General features: G+C 35.1%; 1 protein-coding gene and 2 long non-coding RNA genes across 5 annotated transcripts in view; 2 read left to right on the plus strand and 1 right to left on the minus strand.

The window, feature by feature from the left end:
* rapgef3 (Rap guanine nucleotide exchange factor (GEF) 3) overlaps positions 1–20,383 on the minus strand; it is a 34,355-nt gene extending 13,972 nt beyond the window's left edge. Inside the window, exons 1-3 of one of the 3 annotated variants that reach the window (XM_058763881.1) lie at positions 20,220–20,383; positions 15,236–15,303; positions 8,107–8,151 (exon numbers count right to left, since the gene is read on the minus strand). In XM_058763881.1, the coding sequence (XP_058619864.1) occupies positions 8,107–8,151; positions 15,236–15,289 (99 nt within the window). In that variant the 5' untranslated portion in view covers positions 15,290–15,303; positions 20,220–20,383. Of the gene's footprint in view, positions 1–8,106; positions 8,152–13,418; positions 13,658–15,235; positions 15,304–17,883; positions 18,107–20,219 lie in introns of those variants that run through there. The other 2 variants (XM_058763879.1, XM_058763880.1) reach the window with 2 other exon arrangements.
* On the plus strand, positions 10,765–12,638 carry LOC131532338 (uncharacterized). Its single transcript, XR_009268879.1, has 3 exons — positions 10,765–11,420; positions 11,841–11,940; positions 12,191–12,638. It is a non-coding gene; the product is annotated as an uncharacterized LOC131532338 (long non-coding RNA).
* Positions 13,670–20,317, plus strand: LOC131532337 (uncharacterized). Its single transcript, XR_009268878.1, has 5 exons — positions 13,670–13,804; positions 15,245–15,334; positions 17,905–18,019; positions 19,965–20,020; positions 20,277–20,317. It is a non-coding gene; the product is annotated as an uncharacterized LOC131532337 (long non-coding RNA).
* Positions 20,384–21,384: the final 1,001 nt, after the last annotated feature.

Below are 21,384 nucleotides of genomic sequence, written 5' to 3' on the forward strand. Positions count from 1 at the left end.
CAACATTATGCAAGGTAAATGCATTGCAGTTGCTGTTTCATGTTGTTTTGAATTGGATGAAAGCATGCTCATTTCCAAAGCAAGACTGGAAATGTTTACTCTTGTGTTTACAGTCATATACAAAATTTCCTTTACAACCATATCAGCCATATAGAAACACAGCGAGTTGGTGTTTTACTGAACAGGTGAGTGGAGGGTGAAAACCTGCTACATTTTTTCCAACACCACCTCCGCCGAGTTGAATTTACCAAACTGAAGATTGCTAACGTTCACACTCCTCCCCCGTATGGAAGCTGTTTCTCTGCTCGTCTGTTTTCCTTCTATCAACTTGCTCTGTTTTCATCCATCCCTCCCTTCCAAGACTTCTGTTTTCATTCCACGTCTCCTCCTTTCCCACCCTTCACTCTGTTGGACCCCCTGCAGACGGCGCGTCCCGCTCTAGCTCCCAAATAGACGGAGAAGACTGGAGTGTAAGAGTTCTAGACCTCATTGATTGAGGCTAGGGTTTATTGAACTACTGAAGCATGCCACTGTTGTTGCTACGCAGCCTTTGTTTTTTTCTGCACACCTGCCAAGACCAATTCACTGATCACATGGTGATAAAACTGGTTTGGCGCATTGACACACTGTAAAAAAAACAAACCTCCGTTGAAGTGTAGGCAAACATAGGAGGATATGGACAAGTTGGGATAGCAAGCATTGCATTAGAAGCTAGTTTTAGGAGAATGGTCAGCTTAGACTGGCATTGAGTTGAAAGCTGGTTTGCACAAACGAATGGAGGCTTGCTAGTTAAGATAGCTAAAAATATAACGCATGCTGTTTTTTTGTTGTTTTTTCTGACGACACTCTGTAAGTGATTGAAGTGGTTTTAGTAGAGATCACACACACCAAAATACACCTCATTTTTACATTTATGCTTCAGAACATCAAAAGCTGCAAGTTCAAAGCCAAACGCCTCAAGCTGTTGCATGAGGCCGTAACATCACAGCAACCCAAGTAAAAGTGATAACTATTTGTGCATTTACTGAAGAAAATGAGAATGGTCCTATCACAAATCTTGCTGTCATAATACTAGGGTGTTGTGAGCGGTTGTTGGGGCATTGCTATGTGATTGCTAAGGCGTTTTGTGTGTGTGTGTGTGTTTTAGCCTATAACTAGGTGGTTGCTTATTGGTCAAAATCAAAAGTACATGCACTACTAGCCTACCATTCAAAACATTTGGTAAAATTGTTTTCATGTTTTTGAAAGAAGTATCAAAGGCTGCATTTATTTGATCAAAAAATACATTAGCATATGTTAGCATAATATTGTGAAATAAAATTGAAAATAACTTATTTCTGTTTTAATTAGTGCTGTTAAACGATTAATCGTGATTAATCACATCCAAAATAAAAAGTTTTTGTTTACATAATATATGTGTGTGTACTGTGTATATTTATTATGTATATATAAATACACACATATACAGTATATTTTTTGAAAATATTCACATGTATATATTTATATTCATGTAATTTATATTATGTATACATATATTTAATATATAAACAACATTTCTCTAAAATATATACATGTATGTGTGTATATTTATTTATATATACATAAAAAAATATTCACAGTTCACACATATGTATTACATAAACAAAAGCTTTTATTTTTTAGATGTGATTAATCGTTTGACAGGACTAGTTTTAATGTATTGTAAATGTACTTTAATTACAATACTTTTGTCCTAATTTCTACATGTGCAAGCAGGGCCTAAAACTAACTTTTTGCCACATCTGCCATTTTAATCACGATACAAACTAAATTTTCTGGTGACTTGAGAAAATCTACCAACCACAAAATTGTTTTCCTGGCCATTAAACTGTTTTTTGCAGTTGCTGCTACTACAACTATTAAACATATTTAATAATTAAAAAAAATGCCATTTGAAATTAGAACCAACCACTGCATTTTAATCACGATACAAACAATGATGCTACATGTAGATGTAGCATGAGCAGTTTTTTTTATTTTATTTTTTTTAAATTTGATTGTATCATGTCAACATTTGAAGCAAAAAGAGAATTGACTGACTTCAGCTTTGTGAAATTATGCTAAAACCCGCATAAAACAAAAGCAGCAGACAGGCTGAATTTCACTCTCTGACAGCAGGTGGCGCTTATGGAAGAGCAGTGATAAGAGGGAAAGAATGCCATCGAAACTTCTCTTAAGTCAATTCCCTTCAGAAATAGATTCATATAAACCCCCACCGCAATATTTATATTTTTCATCCATCCAACAGTGAGCTTGCTCTGCCTGTACAATGTTTTCTTTGTTCGCGTCTGTTAATTTTAGTCCTTGCTTGCAAGAGATAAACCAATGAACTTTTATTTTGGTGGAAACTGCAGTTGAGCTTTTATTTTGACGGAAAACTCCAGCATCTGTGAAAAGAGGTTTACAAACGCGTCTCATTTCAAATCTAGCGAAATATTTTGCCCATTAAAATGTTAAAAAATTATGCTAATGTGAAAACAAAGCGCAACTGGTGCCCGTTGCGTTCTCAGATGCGCGCTAAACTCGCAGCACATTCAAAAACAAACTTCACTGTGACGAACGGAGCCGCTCTGAGACGCGGGAAACACCGGATCACGAGCTGATCGCGTGCGCAAAGTGCGCGCTTGGCTTTGAAACACGCAGCGTAAACAGGCTTGATGAAGAGATAAAGCCATATTACGCTTAGTTCGTTTGACGGACACTTTGCGAAAGCAATGACACGAAACACAACGTTAAAGACCTTTTATGTTATAATGAAGAGTATATATTTTCGGTTTATTATGAAACTGTGGCGGGCTGCCACAGACTAGCTAATGAGTGGGAAGCACTGCTGTTACTTTTGATCAATTCAATGCATCCTTGCTGAATAAAAGTATCCATTTAAAAAAAAAGTTATGGACCCCAAACTTTTGAACAGTAGTGTATTTTTCAAGTACCATAAGACAGTATTCTGATTTGTAGTTAATGCGTTTAGATTAATCCTTTAAAAAGATTTTTACGCACAATCAAAAGAGAACATCTTATATATAAAACAAACTTTTTTGGGGTGGTATTAGCCCAAAGAGCATGAGCACTTCAGAAATCTACAGGAAATTCAAACAAAATATTCAGTTTCCTATTAAAACACACATATTGTAATACTGCATACTATTTGGGATGGATAATGTGGATTAGGACACATGCCTCTGCTCCACCCTAGCTGTCTCATTCTTTAGTCTTGTGATTTTATGGAAAGTCTGAACCTTTATTTGTTTGTTCTGTTCCTCCGCAGAACAGTTTGTCCCAGGATGAGGTCTTGAACTTGAATTGCCTTCATTTCTCACACTTTATTTGTTGTGGTTGTTGCTGAGGGCGGTGGCGTGTGCCCCTTCTTGGAGGCCCCTGGCCTGGTCGGTCAGTCACGGTGATGTAATTGGCTTCTGACCCATGAGGGATCGGCTGACCCATCTTTTCAGTCCAAAGGGAGGCCACATCTCCAGTGCTATTCTCACAGGACCACTTCATTAAACGCTGCACAAGGACAGTTCTGTACAGAATGTGCTTAGTCTCCAGTCCAAATTATCCAGGGGCAATTTCAGAGTTACAGTTCTCTTAATGCCTATTAATGTAACTCATTTGGTAATTAGTATCCAAGTAGCTTAGCCAACTAAGCAGCACAGTCCTAGTAAATATGGCCAACCTACATCTAGCCCGTATCCTCCGAGACTTACATGCTGCAGAACTCTCCATCTAGCTCACTTTACACAGCGTGAGCCCAGACACTGTGTCTGCAGACCCTGAGCATGTAAATATCTCCCCTGTCATCTCTGCTTCATGATTCTGTCCCTGGAGATGAGGGTATAGATGGGAACAGTAGCTGGCAGCCTATTCCCAGCATTCTACAGTCTCCTGGGGAATAATTACTTCACTGTGGATCACTGACTTTGACAACTCTCCTGAACACTTGGGATTAGATGTATCATAGGATACCTGTGACAACAAGAAGCATGGGTGCTCATTCTCCATTTTATCCAAATATCAACTGTATCGTTCAATTCACATATTAATGTTGTTTGTAAAAGCTTTGAAAATGTCTTTGGTCATTTTAATGGATACACTACCTTTTAAAGGTTCTAAAACCGTTCGGGGTCCTACGTTTTTTTTTTTTTCATGTTTTTGAATTATGCTTACAAAGGCTGCACATATTTGATTAAAAATTACACGTTATTTTAAGGTTCAATTCTCGCTATTAACAAACCATTAACTGTTGCCTCAAACTCTAAATTTGCTGGTTATTAATAGTAAGGTAGTTGTTAAGTTTAGGTATTGGGTAGGATTAGGGATTTAGAATCATGCAGAATATGTATTAATATATTATATATTAATATATTAATAACAGGCATGCTAATAAGCAACTATTTAATAGTGAGAATTGGTCCCTATAATGAAGTGTGTAAAACAGTAATATTGTGAAATATTATTGTAATTTAAAATAATTTTCTATTTTAATATCTTTTAAAATTTTATTTATTCCTGTGGTGACAAAGCTGAATTTTCAGAAGCCATTACTACAGTCCTTAAGGTCATACAATCCTTCAGAAATCATTCTAAAATGCTGATTTGGTGCTTAAGAAATTATTTTGTTGTATTTTCATTGTGCTGTCATAATCATAATAAATCATAATACATTTTTTTCAGGATTCTGAGTTTTAATTTTTTTAATTTATTTTTTAATAATAAATAGAAAGTTTAAAAAACAGCATTTATTAGAAATCTTTTGTTACAATATAAAGGTGTTTATTGCATTCTTGATAAATAAAAGTATTAATTTCTTTAAAAATAAAACCTTTGAATGGTAGTATGTTCATCATGTTAACTTTGGACATGTTCCACTCATGTTTGACAACTTGAAAGTGTCAAATGAGTCTTGAATTTTTTGGTTTAAAGCTGTGCTTGTGCTATATTTACATATATACTTGTTTTTCGGATTGTCTCAGGTATGTCTAAGGATCCCAGGAGAGTGCCAACCAAACTACCAGGTCATATCACTGATTATGTGATGTCTCCACATGACTAAGGGTTTGTCCAGAGGGAAAGGGTGGCATTGTTCAAGTGTAGGTCAGATTGATATACAAACAATGTAAAGGCAGCAGGGTAGCACTTACTGTACAATATAGGTATGTGATTATAAACTTTTAGTTCAGGGATATAGTTGGCTAAGATAAATGAGTTTTTGCCAAAATTGTAAAAATGATTTGCATTTGTAATTCATAAGGTTATATTTATAAAATATTTAAATAAATATTTGTATATAATTTTAAGTATAAGATAACTTTTTTTTTTTTAAGTTTGATTTTATATATATAAATAATTTAAATACAATGTGACAAAATATGTATAAAACAAAGACTTTTTTTTTTTTTTTTTTTTGTGGTGTGGTGTGGTCACTACCGTACGCCACCTGAACTACTGAAAACCATCCTTATTGTTCATCCCTGTTTGTATGAATATGAATAGCTGCTCAACAAAACAACAGAACCTCACCCTACTGAGACTTGCAAGCTTCTAACACAATACCTCAACTATAGAGACATGTCGGGGATGTGGTTGTGCTTCCTTTGTATACAAGTGTTAGTCACCCACATGCATAGGGTTTTGAAGTAGCAGCAGCACAGACCCGGCCTCCTCTGTTGTGTGGGGAGGAAACAGGCTGTGTTTTCCATCTGAGGGGGCGACGGTAACAGCGGAGGCAGTCGTGATGGTGTGACCTTGGTGAGCCGAGGGAAAGGTTTCGGTCTGTACAATACATAACGAACTCACAATAGAGGTGGGCAGGAATCATATCAGAAACACTGGAGCCACTCAGGACGCATTGTGGTTATGAACTTATATCAAGGATATTATTGTTAACTAAAGTACTAAAATCTATTTTGTAAAAATATAAATATTTATTAATAGAAGCACTAAAATTTCTAATAAAAAAACTTAAACAAAAAAATGAAATAAATGTAACGTAAATAGTTACAAACAAAACAAAAGCACAGAACTGAGTAACAGAATTACTAAAAATGTAACAAATGAAAACTGAACATTTAAAAATAAAAGCTAATTCAAAATATAAACTATAATAGTATATTTATAATATACATTTAATATAATTTTTATATTTTCTTCCAAGGTTAGGGTTTCGGGAATACCCTTAGTTAGAAAACACTACTTATTGCCCCACGTAGGAGTTATAATAATAATAATAGTGATGCTTGCCTTAAAAACACCAGTAATAACAGAAAAGGGCTCAGATCTCTTTCAGCTCAAAGGAACACACTCCAGGAATCACTGTGCCCATGCACAAAAAAACACTCCAGAAGCTGAGAGCATTCCACAGATGAAACGTCCTTCCAGAGCCCTGATAAACCACATTTAAATCCTTGGCAATATTGCCTTTTCTCCCATCAGGCACTGTCTATACTCAAACATGCAAGTCCAGATGTCTGCTTAAAACCATTGACTGAAAAACAAAAAGCATTTCAGCTGCATTTTCTCAGGTTTTTCGACATTCCCCCCTTTGTGGTCAATGCAGAATTGCATAAGAAAAGAACCGAAAGGTGTGTGCAAAGGAAATAGGTATTTATGGTGATTAGAGTATGCTTTTAAGGCACAAAACAGACTCATTTGAGGTTTCAATGGGTTAGGCAGCTGCTCATAAGATAAGCAGAATAGAAACAATAGCTATGCATGTTTAGCTCCGAATAATTCTCAGTTATCAATGACAGTGCTTTGAGGAATGATAGACAAGGATGAATGAACTAAGGTGGGGTTTAGGTGGAGCATTAGCCTCTTAAATTCTCAAAATGTGCTCGGATTTGCAAAATTAATGATCTGAGCTGCTACTTTTACAGTAGGTAAACTCATTAGTTTCTATAGGTTTGCTTTGAAATTTTAGGAGAAACATCTTAAGACAAAGCTAGTACTTACATGATGCTGATACAGAGCTACTGACCTAGTTTAACAAGATTTCGAAGATCTACTGTACATTTGAGAGCCAGTACAACAACATATTTACAGTGGCTTCCTCCCTCAGGGGCTCACATGATACTGAAGGGACATGATTTATATGAGCAGAGAGAGTTGACACTGCAACGCTAGAACAGCCTGTGGTAGTGAAATATCTGTGAAAGAGCGGTGAAATGTGTATGCAATCATACTACGTCACTCTCAGAAAACATAAACCATTATGTATGTAATACAATTGAACAAAGCACAGACATTGCATTTGCAAACCACTTGAAATGACACTCAGATGGAATAAAAGACCTGTCTTTTGAACATTATGATGAGTAATTATGGTTGTTTGTCAAAAACAACAACAAAATGTGTTTAAAATGAATCTATTTTATCTGTTTATCGAGGCAAAACTACTCCACAAGATGAGTAATATTTTTCACGTTGTGTTTTGAGCCATATTTGGAATTTCATCAGCCCTTTTATGTCCTTAACAATATTGTACAGAGCGCCACCCTTTATAATCTCTGTGCACATGATATTATAAACACATAGCGGTCAGGGGTGTGAAGAGAAAAGCATGCTTTCTGTTAAAGAAATGCCACACATCCCTATGAAGAGTTTTACTGGAACTCATTTAAAGGGGTAGTTCACCTAAAAATTCGAACTCTTGTTATCATTTACTAAGTCTCATGTGTTCGTTCCAAATCTGTATGGCTTTCTTTCATCTGTGTACGTTAAGAAGCATGCAAAAGCCTCATTAAATAGGTTCGTATGGCTCAAATTTTGGTCTAATCTTCACAAATTTATTGTTTGACTTCACAAGATTTCAATTATAGTGAATGAGTAATTATTGCACTTTTACCTCCTTTGTGAAGCTTCAGCCTTCATTCTTTGTAAATGCATGAAAAAAAAGACTATATTGCTTAAAAATCCTCCTTTTGTCTTCCACAGAAGAAAAAAATTCCTAATTTGAAATTACGTGAGGGTGAGTAAATGCTGGGCCATTTCATTTTTGGGTGAACTGTCCCTTTAAGGCTAGTCAACATGTACAAAACCCAGGCCACTGTTCAGAGACCTTCATACCTGTTTGATGGTGTCTTGTGTATCCACGGCTTCTGGCAGAGGTGTCTGTGAGGAGAAAAACAGAGAGAGAAAGAGTTTAATGATAAGAATTGAGAATGCAGTTGAGTTCTTGCGCTAACATTGTGGTGGCCTGTATTACATAGGCAAGAACCAATCACTAAATCTAGTTTTATAGTATTATAGAGATTATACTATCAACCTGTGACTGGCTAAATGCCATTCTGTCCATGTACAACGCCAAAAGTATTAAAACACGATACAACAAAGGCACCAAGGGCTAAAGAATGCCAGAAGACATGCCAGACTAATGCCGCCATGTGTGGTATTTGACACTAGCACTGCACATGATCTTTGCCACCTGCCTCCCTTTCAGCAAAGACTAATGAACTGCCATGATGTAATTAAGATTCACACAAGAATTTAAGGAATGTTTGGCTCTGTAAGCTTGCGTGGTGGAGGAGGTACAGAGACTGTCGTTAAGACTAAGAGATTTATCGTTTGTCTTTTCAATATAGTTTGCTTGATTGATTTTTTTAATCTCACAATTCACTTTTTGTCTTTCCCAATTCAGTACATCTTTTGAGCTTATGAAATGATCAGAATTGCGAGAAAAAAGTCTGAATTGTAAGAAAAAAAAAGTCACAATTACCATTTCAATTTTTATTTTTTTTATTCCATGGCAGAAATGGGCTTCCATGGATATGGGCATTATTTTACAGAAGACAGTGATAAATATGACTAATTTGCCTTTTGTGAAAATATTAAACAAAGTAAATTAAATAAAAATATTATAATAATTAAAATATTTGCCAGTAAAATAAATATAAAAAAAAGAAAAGAAAATCATTTTACACTATTATTAATATTAAACAAAATACCTCAAAACTGTGTATATTCAGCAGAACTGTGTAATATCTGTGAAATAATAAATTTGCATAAACAACGACATAATGTGGCTATGTAAGACAGAATTTTCATTTTTCGAGAGAACTGTTCCTTTAATGCTCATTATGTTGTTGAAAACTGAAATGACACTAGAAAAGAGGAAGCATTCGAGTGATTTCAAGCAGCTGAACTGGACCACATACTTGAGAATGACCAGGTTGTAAGCATGCATATCTGATTGGATTCCTGCTCAAGAGGCACTCGAGGTTTTGGTTCTCTGTCCAGCCATTAACTAACAACAATTGCCTGCAGCTCTGATCTCTGTCTGCAATCAAGAGCCAAGAAAAGCTTCTCTCTCCTCTACATCATAAAAATCAGAGCATCAGTGAGATTGAAGACAGAATAATGGATGAACTATGTTTAAATATTTATTGGTAAGCTGTTAACCACCGGTGATTTAGATGCCCAAATGCTTTTTAGTTATTGATTCTGCAATGAACTGACCTATAGAGCAATCTCTGGGTAATATCAAACATAATTCATCATATCATATTTCATACTACAGGTGGATAACCAGGCCCACACAGAATCTGTGTGCCAAAGAATTGGAATTCCTGTCACGACACATACACAGCTTCCATGTAAGTTTATTAAATATGTTGGTCAAGCAATATAAGTTTGCTTTCAGCTACATTTAAAAAAAATAAAGGTTCCAAAAGGGTTTTTTCGCAATGCCATATAAATACCATTTTGGATATCCAAAATAGCCTTTCAGTGAACAGTTCTTAAAAGATTTTCTTTTCTTTTCTTTTTTTTAGTGTGAAGAACATTTTAAAAATTGAAAGAACCTTTTTCCACTATATAGCACCTTTTGTGCAATGGATTCCATGGACGTTAAAGATTCTTCATGGAACTATAGATTCCAATAAAGGACCTTTATTTTTGAGAGTCATATCATGTTATCATGTTTAAATCCATTCTGCATACAGTCACCCAAAAGTGCAGAAATGTAATTGCATATATGTTCAGTTTTTCATAGAACAATAATCTCTAGTCAATTTATTTAACTAATCATATTTATTAATGACCAATGCAATTACCTTAAAAATAATAATTTAAATGAGTCGCCAATTAATCACTCTGAACCAGGCTTGATTAGAGAACCCAAATCAATTCACAGATTCAAATTGAGAGCAAGTTTTACTCTGCCCAAAAGCAATATTGCACTAGCAGATTGTATATTTTACAGAAAAATGTACATTAGAAATGTATCACTTTTAATATTTTTCAGGCCTAGAAAACAAACTTTCCTGATATTTCCAGTTTTCCACCTTATTTGAGTTAGAGGGAGAATGTATGATGATACATTTGTTTTGAAATGTTACTGCAAGCTTCAGGCTTCAGGCTTTCTCTATTCAAACAGACGGGAGCTGTACTTGCATGACTAGAAAATAGCTGCAGGGGAGCGTTACCATGATGACCAAGTGGACCAACTTGAATCATTAAGGACTTGAGCAACCAGTTGAGATGCTGCCAGCATAGTTTTCTAACCTTCTGACAAAGAGAAACTCTCAACAGTCTTCACCCACCCGAATTCCACCTGATTCCCCTCCGCCCATATGGTGGAGAGTCCATAACTGCGTTTTTATGAGGCATTGTCAGCCTCCGTTCCCATGGCAGGTGTTACTCAGCATTAGCTGACTAATGCTGTGAAGCCCTGATAATGTATCTTTATAGGTTTTGTGAAAAGTAATCTTTCGTTTTTATCCTGCGTGAACAGTCCCTTACAATTACAATGGCTCATGGTTATTATAATATTAATTAAGGCTTTCTCCTTTCTTGCTCCTTTCAGGATAGTTCTGGCATAATTTAGTCACTCTAATGTCATTCATAACCTAACCTGGCATTCTGTTAAATGACACCACTATGAGCTAAACATCTCCTTTTGTGTTCCACAGAATAAAGCAAGTCATATGGATTTGGAACAACATGCGGACGAGTAAATCATGGCAGAACTTTACTACTCCTGTAACCGCTACACTACACCACACCACCTAGGGAGTTAATGCAGCAGACGCCCACAGAAAACGCATCAGGCAGTCAACAGTGGCAACATTTAAATCTGATGTATCATTTCTCTAGAAGATCTTATAAGAATAAGCTGATTTGTTTTGAAAGGAGTTCTTTTTTCAGCATTTCCCTGCTTGGTTTCCTTTCAACAGCAGCAATGGACAGGAAAAATGGTCGGATGATTCTCAGGTGATCAGGTTCACTGCATCCTCATGCCTGATTTAACTTATAAGGTTGGCCAGCACGGAGATCTCTCCACCCTGTGGCTCTGTTGACTGAGTAAACTGTGTAGAGTGAAACTACAGCTGGCTAGATCACATGTTCCGGTACAAGAGGGAAATTACTCAGGGATATTGACTGTAAGTCTAACAAAGGTGCTGGGAAGTATTTGAAATCACATGATCGTGAAATGCTATTGACAGCTGTCTTTATTCTTTTAATTTATTGAGCGTCCAGATTAGCCATATAATTGCTGATAGATAGATAGATACTGTGTGGATAGATAGATATCATTGCTGTCAAACATTGTTAAATTAGATTTACATTATTCAATGTTTAGTAGTTCTAAATGTAAATTGCTGCATCTCAAGCTCCATGGCAGTAAAAGAAAATCATAAATAAATTAAAGACGACTTGCCATTTATCTTAGAAACTCTTATGGGAATCCCACTTATGCGGTGGACACAAATGTATTAAATTGTGACCAATGCAGGACAGTCTTAAAGAAATAGTTCACCCAAAAATGAAAATTTACTGTGCATATTTCCCTTCTGATTCAGACAAGTTGACTTTTTCACTGGAGAATGCAGTGTTATGGATAGAGGACAGCTGTTTGAACTCTCATTCTGACGGCACCCATTCACTGCAGAGAATTCACTGGTGAGCAAGTGATATAATGCTAAACTTTAAGCAATATTTCATGTAAACCATTTGCTTTAAGACAGAGATGTCTCAGTCTGAGGTTTGGTTTTGTACTGTATTCTGACAAAATATACATAATTTAAGGTGGAATAAAAACCTCCAGAAAATAGGAGACAGATAAAAGTCAACCCTGATAGAGTGCAGACAGAGGCACACTGACACAACACATGGATATCTTTTTAACTAGGGCTCTTTATCTCTTTCTCAGGGGGTCCTTGGGCAATGTGAGGTATTTCATCCTGAGTCACGACCCTTATTGCTGGAATGTTGAAGAGGAAAAGGGGGTCCAGTATCTCGCCATATAAAAGACCACCGCTCCATAACAACTGACAGTCAGCAGTGCAGAAACTACAACATGTCCTAATTGGACTAACTGTTTACTATGTGTATTTGAAGATATGGATATGTATGGGAGTAAACGTGCAGGTTAATCAATGTTCAGTGTAATATGGAGATGGGAAAGCACCAGTAAGGTTTACACAGTGTCCATATGTTTCCTCATCCCGTGTTTATGAGTATTTTGTTTTTTCTTTTTGATATTGATATGAAAGTCACATGACCAAAACCAACCGAAAAGAATGTAATCTAAAAGAGATCAGTCTGTGTCTTTTTGAATTGAGAACCTTCATTTTGGTAAAAATACTCCTTATATGAGATTTACTCAGTAGTTCACTAAAGTTCACTATGGTCTACAGTGGTGTGGGTCTTCCTGTGCACATTCTTTTCCAAACTGTAAGGGAACAAACCTTAAGATGGACAATGAACAATACGCTATAAATAACTCATCCTTGATTAACCCTTTAACAACATGTAAACACAAAAACATATACAACAACAATATAAAGCTCTGCTCTCCCTGACTGTGTGGGGTCATGTTCAATGTCTGGGGGGCTTTGGTTAAGTGTCTTAGCCTCCGGCTTCACATCATTTGGCATTGGTTTCAATGCCATCTTTCCTTCACACACATCCTGACTGACTGACACACACACACACACACACACACACACACACACTTCATTAACTATACAGAGTCAATAGCATGTTCTGAGAAAATTTTACCTGCATGTATTCAGAATAGAAATATTATTTGGGTTATTCCAAGAAAAGGGTGCCAACAGACACCAACATTTAACGTCTTATTATATACATTCTTTAAACATGTTTTGCCCTGTTATTTTCCCACGAAGATGGCATTTTAGGCACATTTTAAAGCAAGTTAATTTAACTTGAGATGGCAGAATGTAATTTATTGACACTTAAAACATTCTTTGATAGAATGTTTCAAATCTAAGAAAAAAAAAAAAAAAAACATAGCTACCTTTTCAAGCAAGCTCATACTTCGTGGAATAACCGGAATATAGAAGTTTCTCTTTCGTTATTGACAAATAGCAATTCTATTTTTTTTTTTTTTAAATAATTTATTTCTGCCCACTTACCCAGCTGATTCCTCGAATCTGAGGTGTTTTCTCACTGGTACACCGATCTGGAAAGACTTGGTAATAATAACTCCGAAAGAGATGCATGTTTCAGTCAGGTCCGATATATGAACAATTATTTTACTTAAAGATCATCATTGCAGCAACACATGTCGAAAACTACATCTCCAATAAGGATTTGACAACCCCTGTTTAAGGACAACCGGACCTACACGCTGCATTCCTGCGTGCTTGTGATCTCCAGCCTCCGAATGCCATTAAAACCTGCTGCTCGCTGTCAGAGGAGCCTGCGCCTTCTCGCCAATCCAGCCGAGGCGCCACCCCTCGCTCCCGCCTCTCACTACACTGTAACCAGCATCCCGCATGGATTATCAAAGTATCCGCAGGTGTTTGTTTACATCAAAATTGTATTCTCATACGTGACCCTGGACCACAAAACCAGTCATAGGGTTATATAGCCTTTTATTTTCGCTTGTTGTTTATTTTTTGTGTGAAGTAAAAATGGTAAACCTTCTTTGACTTGGTGTGAAATGTGGGCACACTTAGTTTACATTGTATTGAGTAATAGGTACTACAAAGCTACAAGTTGCTTATTCTTGCATTGCATTGCTTCTATTAAATACACATTGTAGGCTATTATTTTTATTGTTAACTCTATCAAAGTAATGGTGTCATTTGCCATGGTGCTTTAGGTAACGCCAGTGGCAGGTTGCATAAATCTCTAAGACGTTTTTATTTACTGATCACAACTTTTTAAAGAAACTTACATACAAATGTAGATTGGTGTAGTCTGAATTTTAAAAGTAAGACTGATTACGCCTTAGTTAACTGCTATTCTTGGTCAGACTAGTTCTGAAGAGACAATTGTAGCGTAGTGGGTGTGTTTATATTAATGGCCCTAGAGTTAGTTATGATGGGGCAAGTTGTCTCCTATGCCTACCTATATGCTAAATGATTATCATATTCATATGCCATGGTATTGAACCTGGGTTATTATAGTTAACACAAAAAACAACAATAACATGTATTAATGTTAAAAAAAGTGTTAAAAAACTAAAGTTTTTTCTTAAAATGAATTAAATGTAACTTAACAATTGTAAAATTTATTTTAAAACTTGCAATTTCATTTCAGCTAATTCAGCTATACAGTTTTATAGCCTATACAGTGTTTTGACATTTCTAACCAGTTGAATGCATGATTGAATGATCTGTTAAGCATAATAAAATGCTGGGACATTATAGCAATGAACATTATAAGATAAAGCGAAGCTGTTTAAGTGGAATAAAAACAGCATCTTATTCCGTTGTTTTGAAGGATTATTTCATCTGCATCCAGAAATGTAGAAATTTGCATAACAAAACTCTGCATCAAGCAGTAAAAGAGCCTCTAGAGCAGGCAAAATATGTTTAGCTTGTGCGTTTGACACGGCCTCTCCTTCAGCGCTCTTATCTGTGTGTTCCAGCTGCATGATAAACCTTGAGGGGGTGAGGATCGGGGGCGTGTCCATAACCCACCTTACTTACTAATACAGGTGCCAAGGTTGGAGTGAAGGAGTAAATGAACAGGAAATTGCAGCACTGGCTTGGATAAAAATCCTTCTGACGTTTGAATAGGCATTTTACCCAACTCCTTTTTAAATGAGTTTTGAATGTTTACAGTCTAGTAAAGTGGGTTTGCTTTAGTGTTTGATTTAGAGTTTGTGCATTAGAGTAGCATGAATTACCCCAGGCAGTGCAAAGAAAAAAGCAACTAATAGATGAGTTCATATGTGCACATGCTCAGACATTATTAAGGAAGTCATTTTAATGTTCTGTACCTTTTCAAGGGACGAGCGCAGAGACGACCGGAGGAGTGTGTCTTCTGAGCACATGATTGCTGGAGCCTCTGAGGAGACAAAAGTAAAGAAAGCGAGGAAGTCAGTACTGTTTAATTCAATCTGCTCTCCTTTTTACTGTTGCATCATGTTATTTCCCATCTCATGCTTATGATTTGTGAGATCCCATGACTCCCACAAAACCCAGTGGCTGAATATTTTGACCTCAGATGAATAGCATTGTGTTTGCTAACTGTTTGTTTCTACACTTGCAAGTTGTTCCAAAGATAGAAACTCAAGCTCTTTTCCAAAATCTAGTGAGCTGCCTCACTGTCTAGCAGCTGCTCGTAACATCCTAACTCGAACAAATCTTAAAATGTAATTATTCATTAAATGATATTTAATAAATGTATGTATGTATAATAAATATAAAGTAAATAAATAAATAAAATATTATATAAGAGATTTTATATGTATATATCAATGTTACTCTACATGCACACATTAAAAAATGAATATACTGAGTAATACATAAAATTTTATATTTATTTAAATAATACAATTTTATGTTTTTTTAATTTTATATATATATATATATATATATATACTTACATATAAACTTAAATATAATAAAATATATTTTTAAATATTTAAAAGTAATAATTTAAATATATATAAATATAATATTTATTTATATATTTTAAATAATATATCATATATTTTAAAATAAATGTATGCATAAACAAATATATTTTTTATATTACTGTATGTATTTTCCTTGTCTCTGTCTGCCATCAGGTTTTCAACAGGCTTGTCGCAGGCAGTCTATTCTTGGATTGCCTTATCCTTGATTATATGCAGTGCTGTCTTAGATTTGAGCTAAAACAGGTTATCTTAAAAGGCAGCATATTTTGCTGCCTGTTATTTGTAGCAACACTGCCAAAAGATGCTGTCTAGGGGGAACAGCTCAGAAGGATTGGAACAGCACTTATATAAACCTTAGTGTCCCATGCTAACAATATTATTATTATTATTATTTACTAAAATGGATTATCTTTTTAAGGAATGAATGTCATTTATTTTAATGGGTAGTACTGTATGTCCTCCCCACCCACAGGTCACATTGGGGACAATCTTAAGGCATGTCCCACCCTGAGAATGTCCATGTGGCTGGAGGTCAGGGAACATTACATAATACTTGTTTAGACCCCGGCTATTGTTTCAGGAGAGTGGGCTTCCCTTTCTGGAGGACTGAAATATAACAACATTGAGTCACTTGACTGTTTTGGGGAGTTTTTTAGCCACTGCTGTTCCACTCCTCAGTCCAAAATGCTGGAATAACAAAATCTAAATACAATATGTTGCTGCTCTTTTACATATGTATGTTAATCATCACAGATTGAGGATCAAAACATGCAGCACAGCATATAACAAACAGAAAAGCGGTTTTGTGTATACTTGCAATCCAAGCTGTAAACACCTTGATAAGTGTGTATGAGGTCTCAGTTACGTCTTTTAGGCAACATTAGTTAGAAGCAAAATTATGTGATAATGTGCTAAACTCACAATGATTATGTGCAATATGATGTAACTAGGTGGTTGCAAAGAGTCCTTGAATTAGCACATTTTTTTTTGGAAGCTTGTCCCTGTTTTGGCTCTGTTCACCTGCCTTCCTCCACAAGGGCCCCAGAAATATTTCTCAACTGTTGTCCTGGGTTTATTATCTCTGTCAGCACTGCAGCAACAGACCCACAAAACCAGCATCTCTTTCCAAAACAGAAATGACTGCAGGAAGCAAAGCAGTCAGTGTTTCAACATGAGCACGACAAAGCTCTAGCCTGCAGTTGCGTGAGTTGTAAATGTATGGTACTTTTCATGAATGGTACTTTTTGAAGTCCCATGACTGAATGGATTTAGAGGCTCAAATCCCTTGCAATTAACCTAGTATGAAAAATAGCTTGTTATGAACATATTAAATGCCTACACTTCTTAAATAGGGATAGGTGTTTTTTGACATTTAAAACTGTACAAAAATATAGTTTTTACATAATTTGTTGAACTGTGTTCAATGTAGTAAAGGCATATAATGATTGATTAATTTTAATTAACAAAATTGTCCCATATTTTGCTCCCTACCTTAATTTTCCCCATTACAAAAATGTAAATGATTTATTTTGACCTTTTAATCTACAGCATGACCAGAAGACAAGCATATAAAATACATTATTAGACTTTTTTTTTTTCATTTAGAGGAAATATAAATAACCCTCAAATTATTCATTTATTTTATTTATTTATTGTCATTTAGTAAAATATTAAATAAAGATTACATAATCACACAAGTCAGAGATATAAATGTCCTGAATTTTGAAAAAAAATGTCATACCTATCACTATCAAATAACTATCAAAACATAAAACAGCTTATATTATATTATTTAAACCTCCTGGGGTTTGATTTTCAGGCCTTATTTGGTACCCTGTTTTTTGAAAGTGCCATACACACTAGTATTCAAGCATGCATTTGTGTGTCCACAGAAACAACAGAGAATACAACTCTATGTGATTTGATGTTCACAAACTCTGATCATGAGTTCTAAAACTCGCAAAACAGGCATTCACTTCCAGAGAACAGTATTAGTTTTGTCTTACCGAATCTGTTTTTCTTCTTAGCAGACAAGATCTGTTTAAAGAACGAAAGCATTCTGGCATGTATATCCTCCATGTACGTCGCGCTCCACAGCAGCTATAATGATATAAAGCCTAAGGCCCAGCGATACGAATGAAAGTAAGAAAATCCACAATTTCTCCTTTTAGCTGTGTGCCTGACTGCTTGTCTGAATATGTGAAGGTGTATTCCTGTATGTTTATGTGTGTGTGTGTGTGTGTGTGTCTGTCAGTGGTTGCCTATGACAAAACTGGTGCCAATGACAGAACTCAGAAATCCAGTTTTCCTGCATGTGACCCTCACAAGGCATCAGATAGAGGAGCACAAGTTGAACTTAGATCAGATAGCAAGAGACTGAGAGAGACAAGAGAGAGAGCAAGAGACTTTGTCTGCCACGTTTTTCGATGGTCAGAATGTGTCTGTGTGCAGTGTAGATATAAAGATCTAGATGCCTTTTAAGATAAGTACTTGCTACATTGAGAACATTTTAAACAAGATATTTTAGATTAAGATCATCTCACACAGACAATAGTCTATTAAAGGCTGAATAATTTAAATTGTTATTTTTTATATTTATATATATTTATAATTATATTTTTAATTTATAGAAATAAGTATTATATACTGTATGTGTATATATATATATATATATATATATATATATATATATATATATATATATATATATACATGCATTTTAATTTATTATTATTTAACATATTTAAATGTTTATTAATAAATATAATTTGAATGTGTGTTCGTGGGGTATTTAGCATACATAGTTTTGTATGTCAGTCAAAAAAAAAATTAAAGTAGCATTTACACATTTTAGGTATCATTCTTGTTGCTAGCATGAAAGAATATGTTATGGGCCAAAGTTTCATATTTAGGGTTAGGGTTAGTTTGTTCAAAAACCATAACCCAAAGGATGAGCAGTAGTGCTGCTTGGCTTAGTTTGCCCTCTAGTGTGCATTTATAGCTATTACATTTTGGGACAGTGTTTTATAGTACAGTATGTTCAAAAAATCTTAGTACTTTACACTTCCATAAAGTATCCAGAAAGATCACAAATAACTAGTTTTAACTGGCAGACCAGTGCTACATTTCTAGAAAACAAATCACATCACAGAGATTAAAATATAGCGAGAAAACAAGCACACATTTCCTTTGGGAAAGGGTGGAGGACTTCCTGCAACAAATCACAGCCTTTTGCAATCAATCTTCAACTCCCTGTAGATTCCCAATTGCAACGCAATTTTAAATGAAACATAAATCACGCACATTAATGTCCTGTTAACTGGAATCTCAAGCTTTGCACATGCACATGAAAACTGTTTCCATCCCTTTGAAATTCCAGAACACTAGTGATTTTACATGCTCATATTTTTCTTAGAAAGAGAGGATCTCTGTTGCCAGTGGAGGAAGGAAATATTGTTTATATTGGAGGTCCAGTGAAATATGAAGTGATGAAAGCACTCGGAGGGAGATGGAGAAAAGAGAGAGATGTTTTAAATGCACACCTCCTCACCCACATCAAATCATGTGTAACTTCCTGTCTTCTATTTGGGGGCTTCTGTAAATTCACAGCTCTCCTTCTTGCGCTCGTTTGTCACCCACCAGTCTCTTAAGTCTCTTTCCCAGCATCATGATGAATCACAAGCCCGCAGAATTTCCCAAAGTTATTTGAGAATTTTTGAGCATATAAAAAAAAAAGCATGTCCATGGGCAACATTTTAGGAAATGTGTTAAAACAGTTTGTAAATAAATGTTGAATATATATATATATATATATATATATATATATATATATATATATATATATATATTTAGAATTTATCATTTAACTTGAATTACTAAATTACTGAATATATAAATAAATGTATTAATTTAATTCATGTATTTATTAATAAATATAATTGTAACGGATGTTTTATTACAGTATTTAAAAAATATTATTATTATTATTATTAAACATTAACTTATTATTAAAGTAGAAAAACTGAAATGTTATTTTCTTGTAAAATGTATTCCAATAATCTTTGTTATATATTTATTATATTTACAGTGAAATACAATCTGCCTTTTTTATCAGCACAGTCAGTTACCTGAAAATGTGTCATGGTACGTATTTAAATTATTTTGATTCAGATTTTGTTCAGAATTAGTCAAAAATTCTAATTATCTACTGAAATGATTACTAGTTATATAATTCAAGTCATTTTTCAGGATCAGATCAGGTAGATAAAGCTACTCTTGTTTTCTCAAGTAGAAGGTAAATGTGGTTGCATCTGTCGGTAATAGATTTCATAAACACACTTACCAGTATGTCTGGTCCGTCTATAGATGATGTTGGCAGTGTTTTCTTTTTTCCAAATAGTTTTCTTCAGTGCCAATCAGGACAGTCTTGTCTTTCTTGTCTTTAAGGTGAGCGTCTTGTGAAGTATCGATCTCTGTATGACTTTTTCTTTCTGTTTATCACACGCTCGATCTCTTTATGTCTGTCTGTGTTGTCTGTGAAGCATACAGAGGAAACCGCTGAGTGTTGATCTCATTTGAATCGCTGAAGCCACGCAATTTACCGACTTCCTGCTGCACTCTGATTGGTGTAGAAATTTGGTTTGTGTTCATTTCATGAAGACTGACCTATGAAGGTATTTATTGAAGCTTGATGACACTTGTTGTCTTCCATTTCCTTGAATTACAGTAAAACCCATAGCATTTCAGTTCTCAACAGTGACCCGGGGAAATGGGGCCAAAGTACATCTGTGGCCTCTTGATTTGGTTCAGTCCTCTCTGGACTTTCACTCTGTTTACATGGGCATCAGCATCTGTCTGGCCAAAGATGTGTGCTCGTGCTTAATCAACACTAGAGCATCATTTTGATCATTTTAAATGCATACCTCCATTTTCTGTGCTGTTTATGCAGTTATAGCATCATGCTGTCATACACCTTTTACAATAATTACTAATTAATTGTATTTTATGTAATTGTCATTTATATATAGGCTAATACCCAAAGGCATGGCATTTGTTCCTTGTGTATTCATGTGCTAGAAGGACAATAAAGTGAATAGGTTGCATGGAACAATTTGTGAATGATACATTTTGGGTTATGGAATTTTATGCATGATCAGCTCCAGCCAGTTTTTCCAACCTACACTGCCAGTCAAAAGTTTTTGTACAGTAAGATTTTTAATGTTTTTAAAGAAGTCTCTTCTTCTCACCAAGCCTGTAATTATTTGATCCAAAGTACAGCAAAAATGGTCAAATTCTGAAATATCTTTACTATGTAAAATAACTGTTTTGAATATATTTAAAAAATGTAATTTATGTGATTTCCAAGCTGAATTTTTAGCATCATTAATCCATTCACATGATCATTCAGAAATCATTCTAATATTCTGATTTGCTGCTCAAAAAAAAAAAATATATTTTTTAAATTATTATTATTATTATGTTGAAAACAGCTGGTAGGCAACGTCGGT

Source organism: Onychostoma macrolepis, chromosome 23 (assembly GCF_012432095.1).
Source record: "Onychostoma macrolepis isolate SWU-2019 chromosome 23, ASM1243209v1, whole genome shotgun sequence".
Classification (NCBI taxonomy): Eukaryota; Metazoa; Chordata; class Actinopteri; order Cypriniformes; family Cyprinidae; genus Onychostoma; species Onychostoma macrolepis.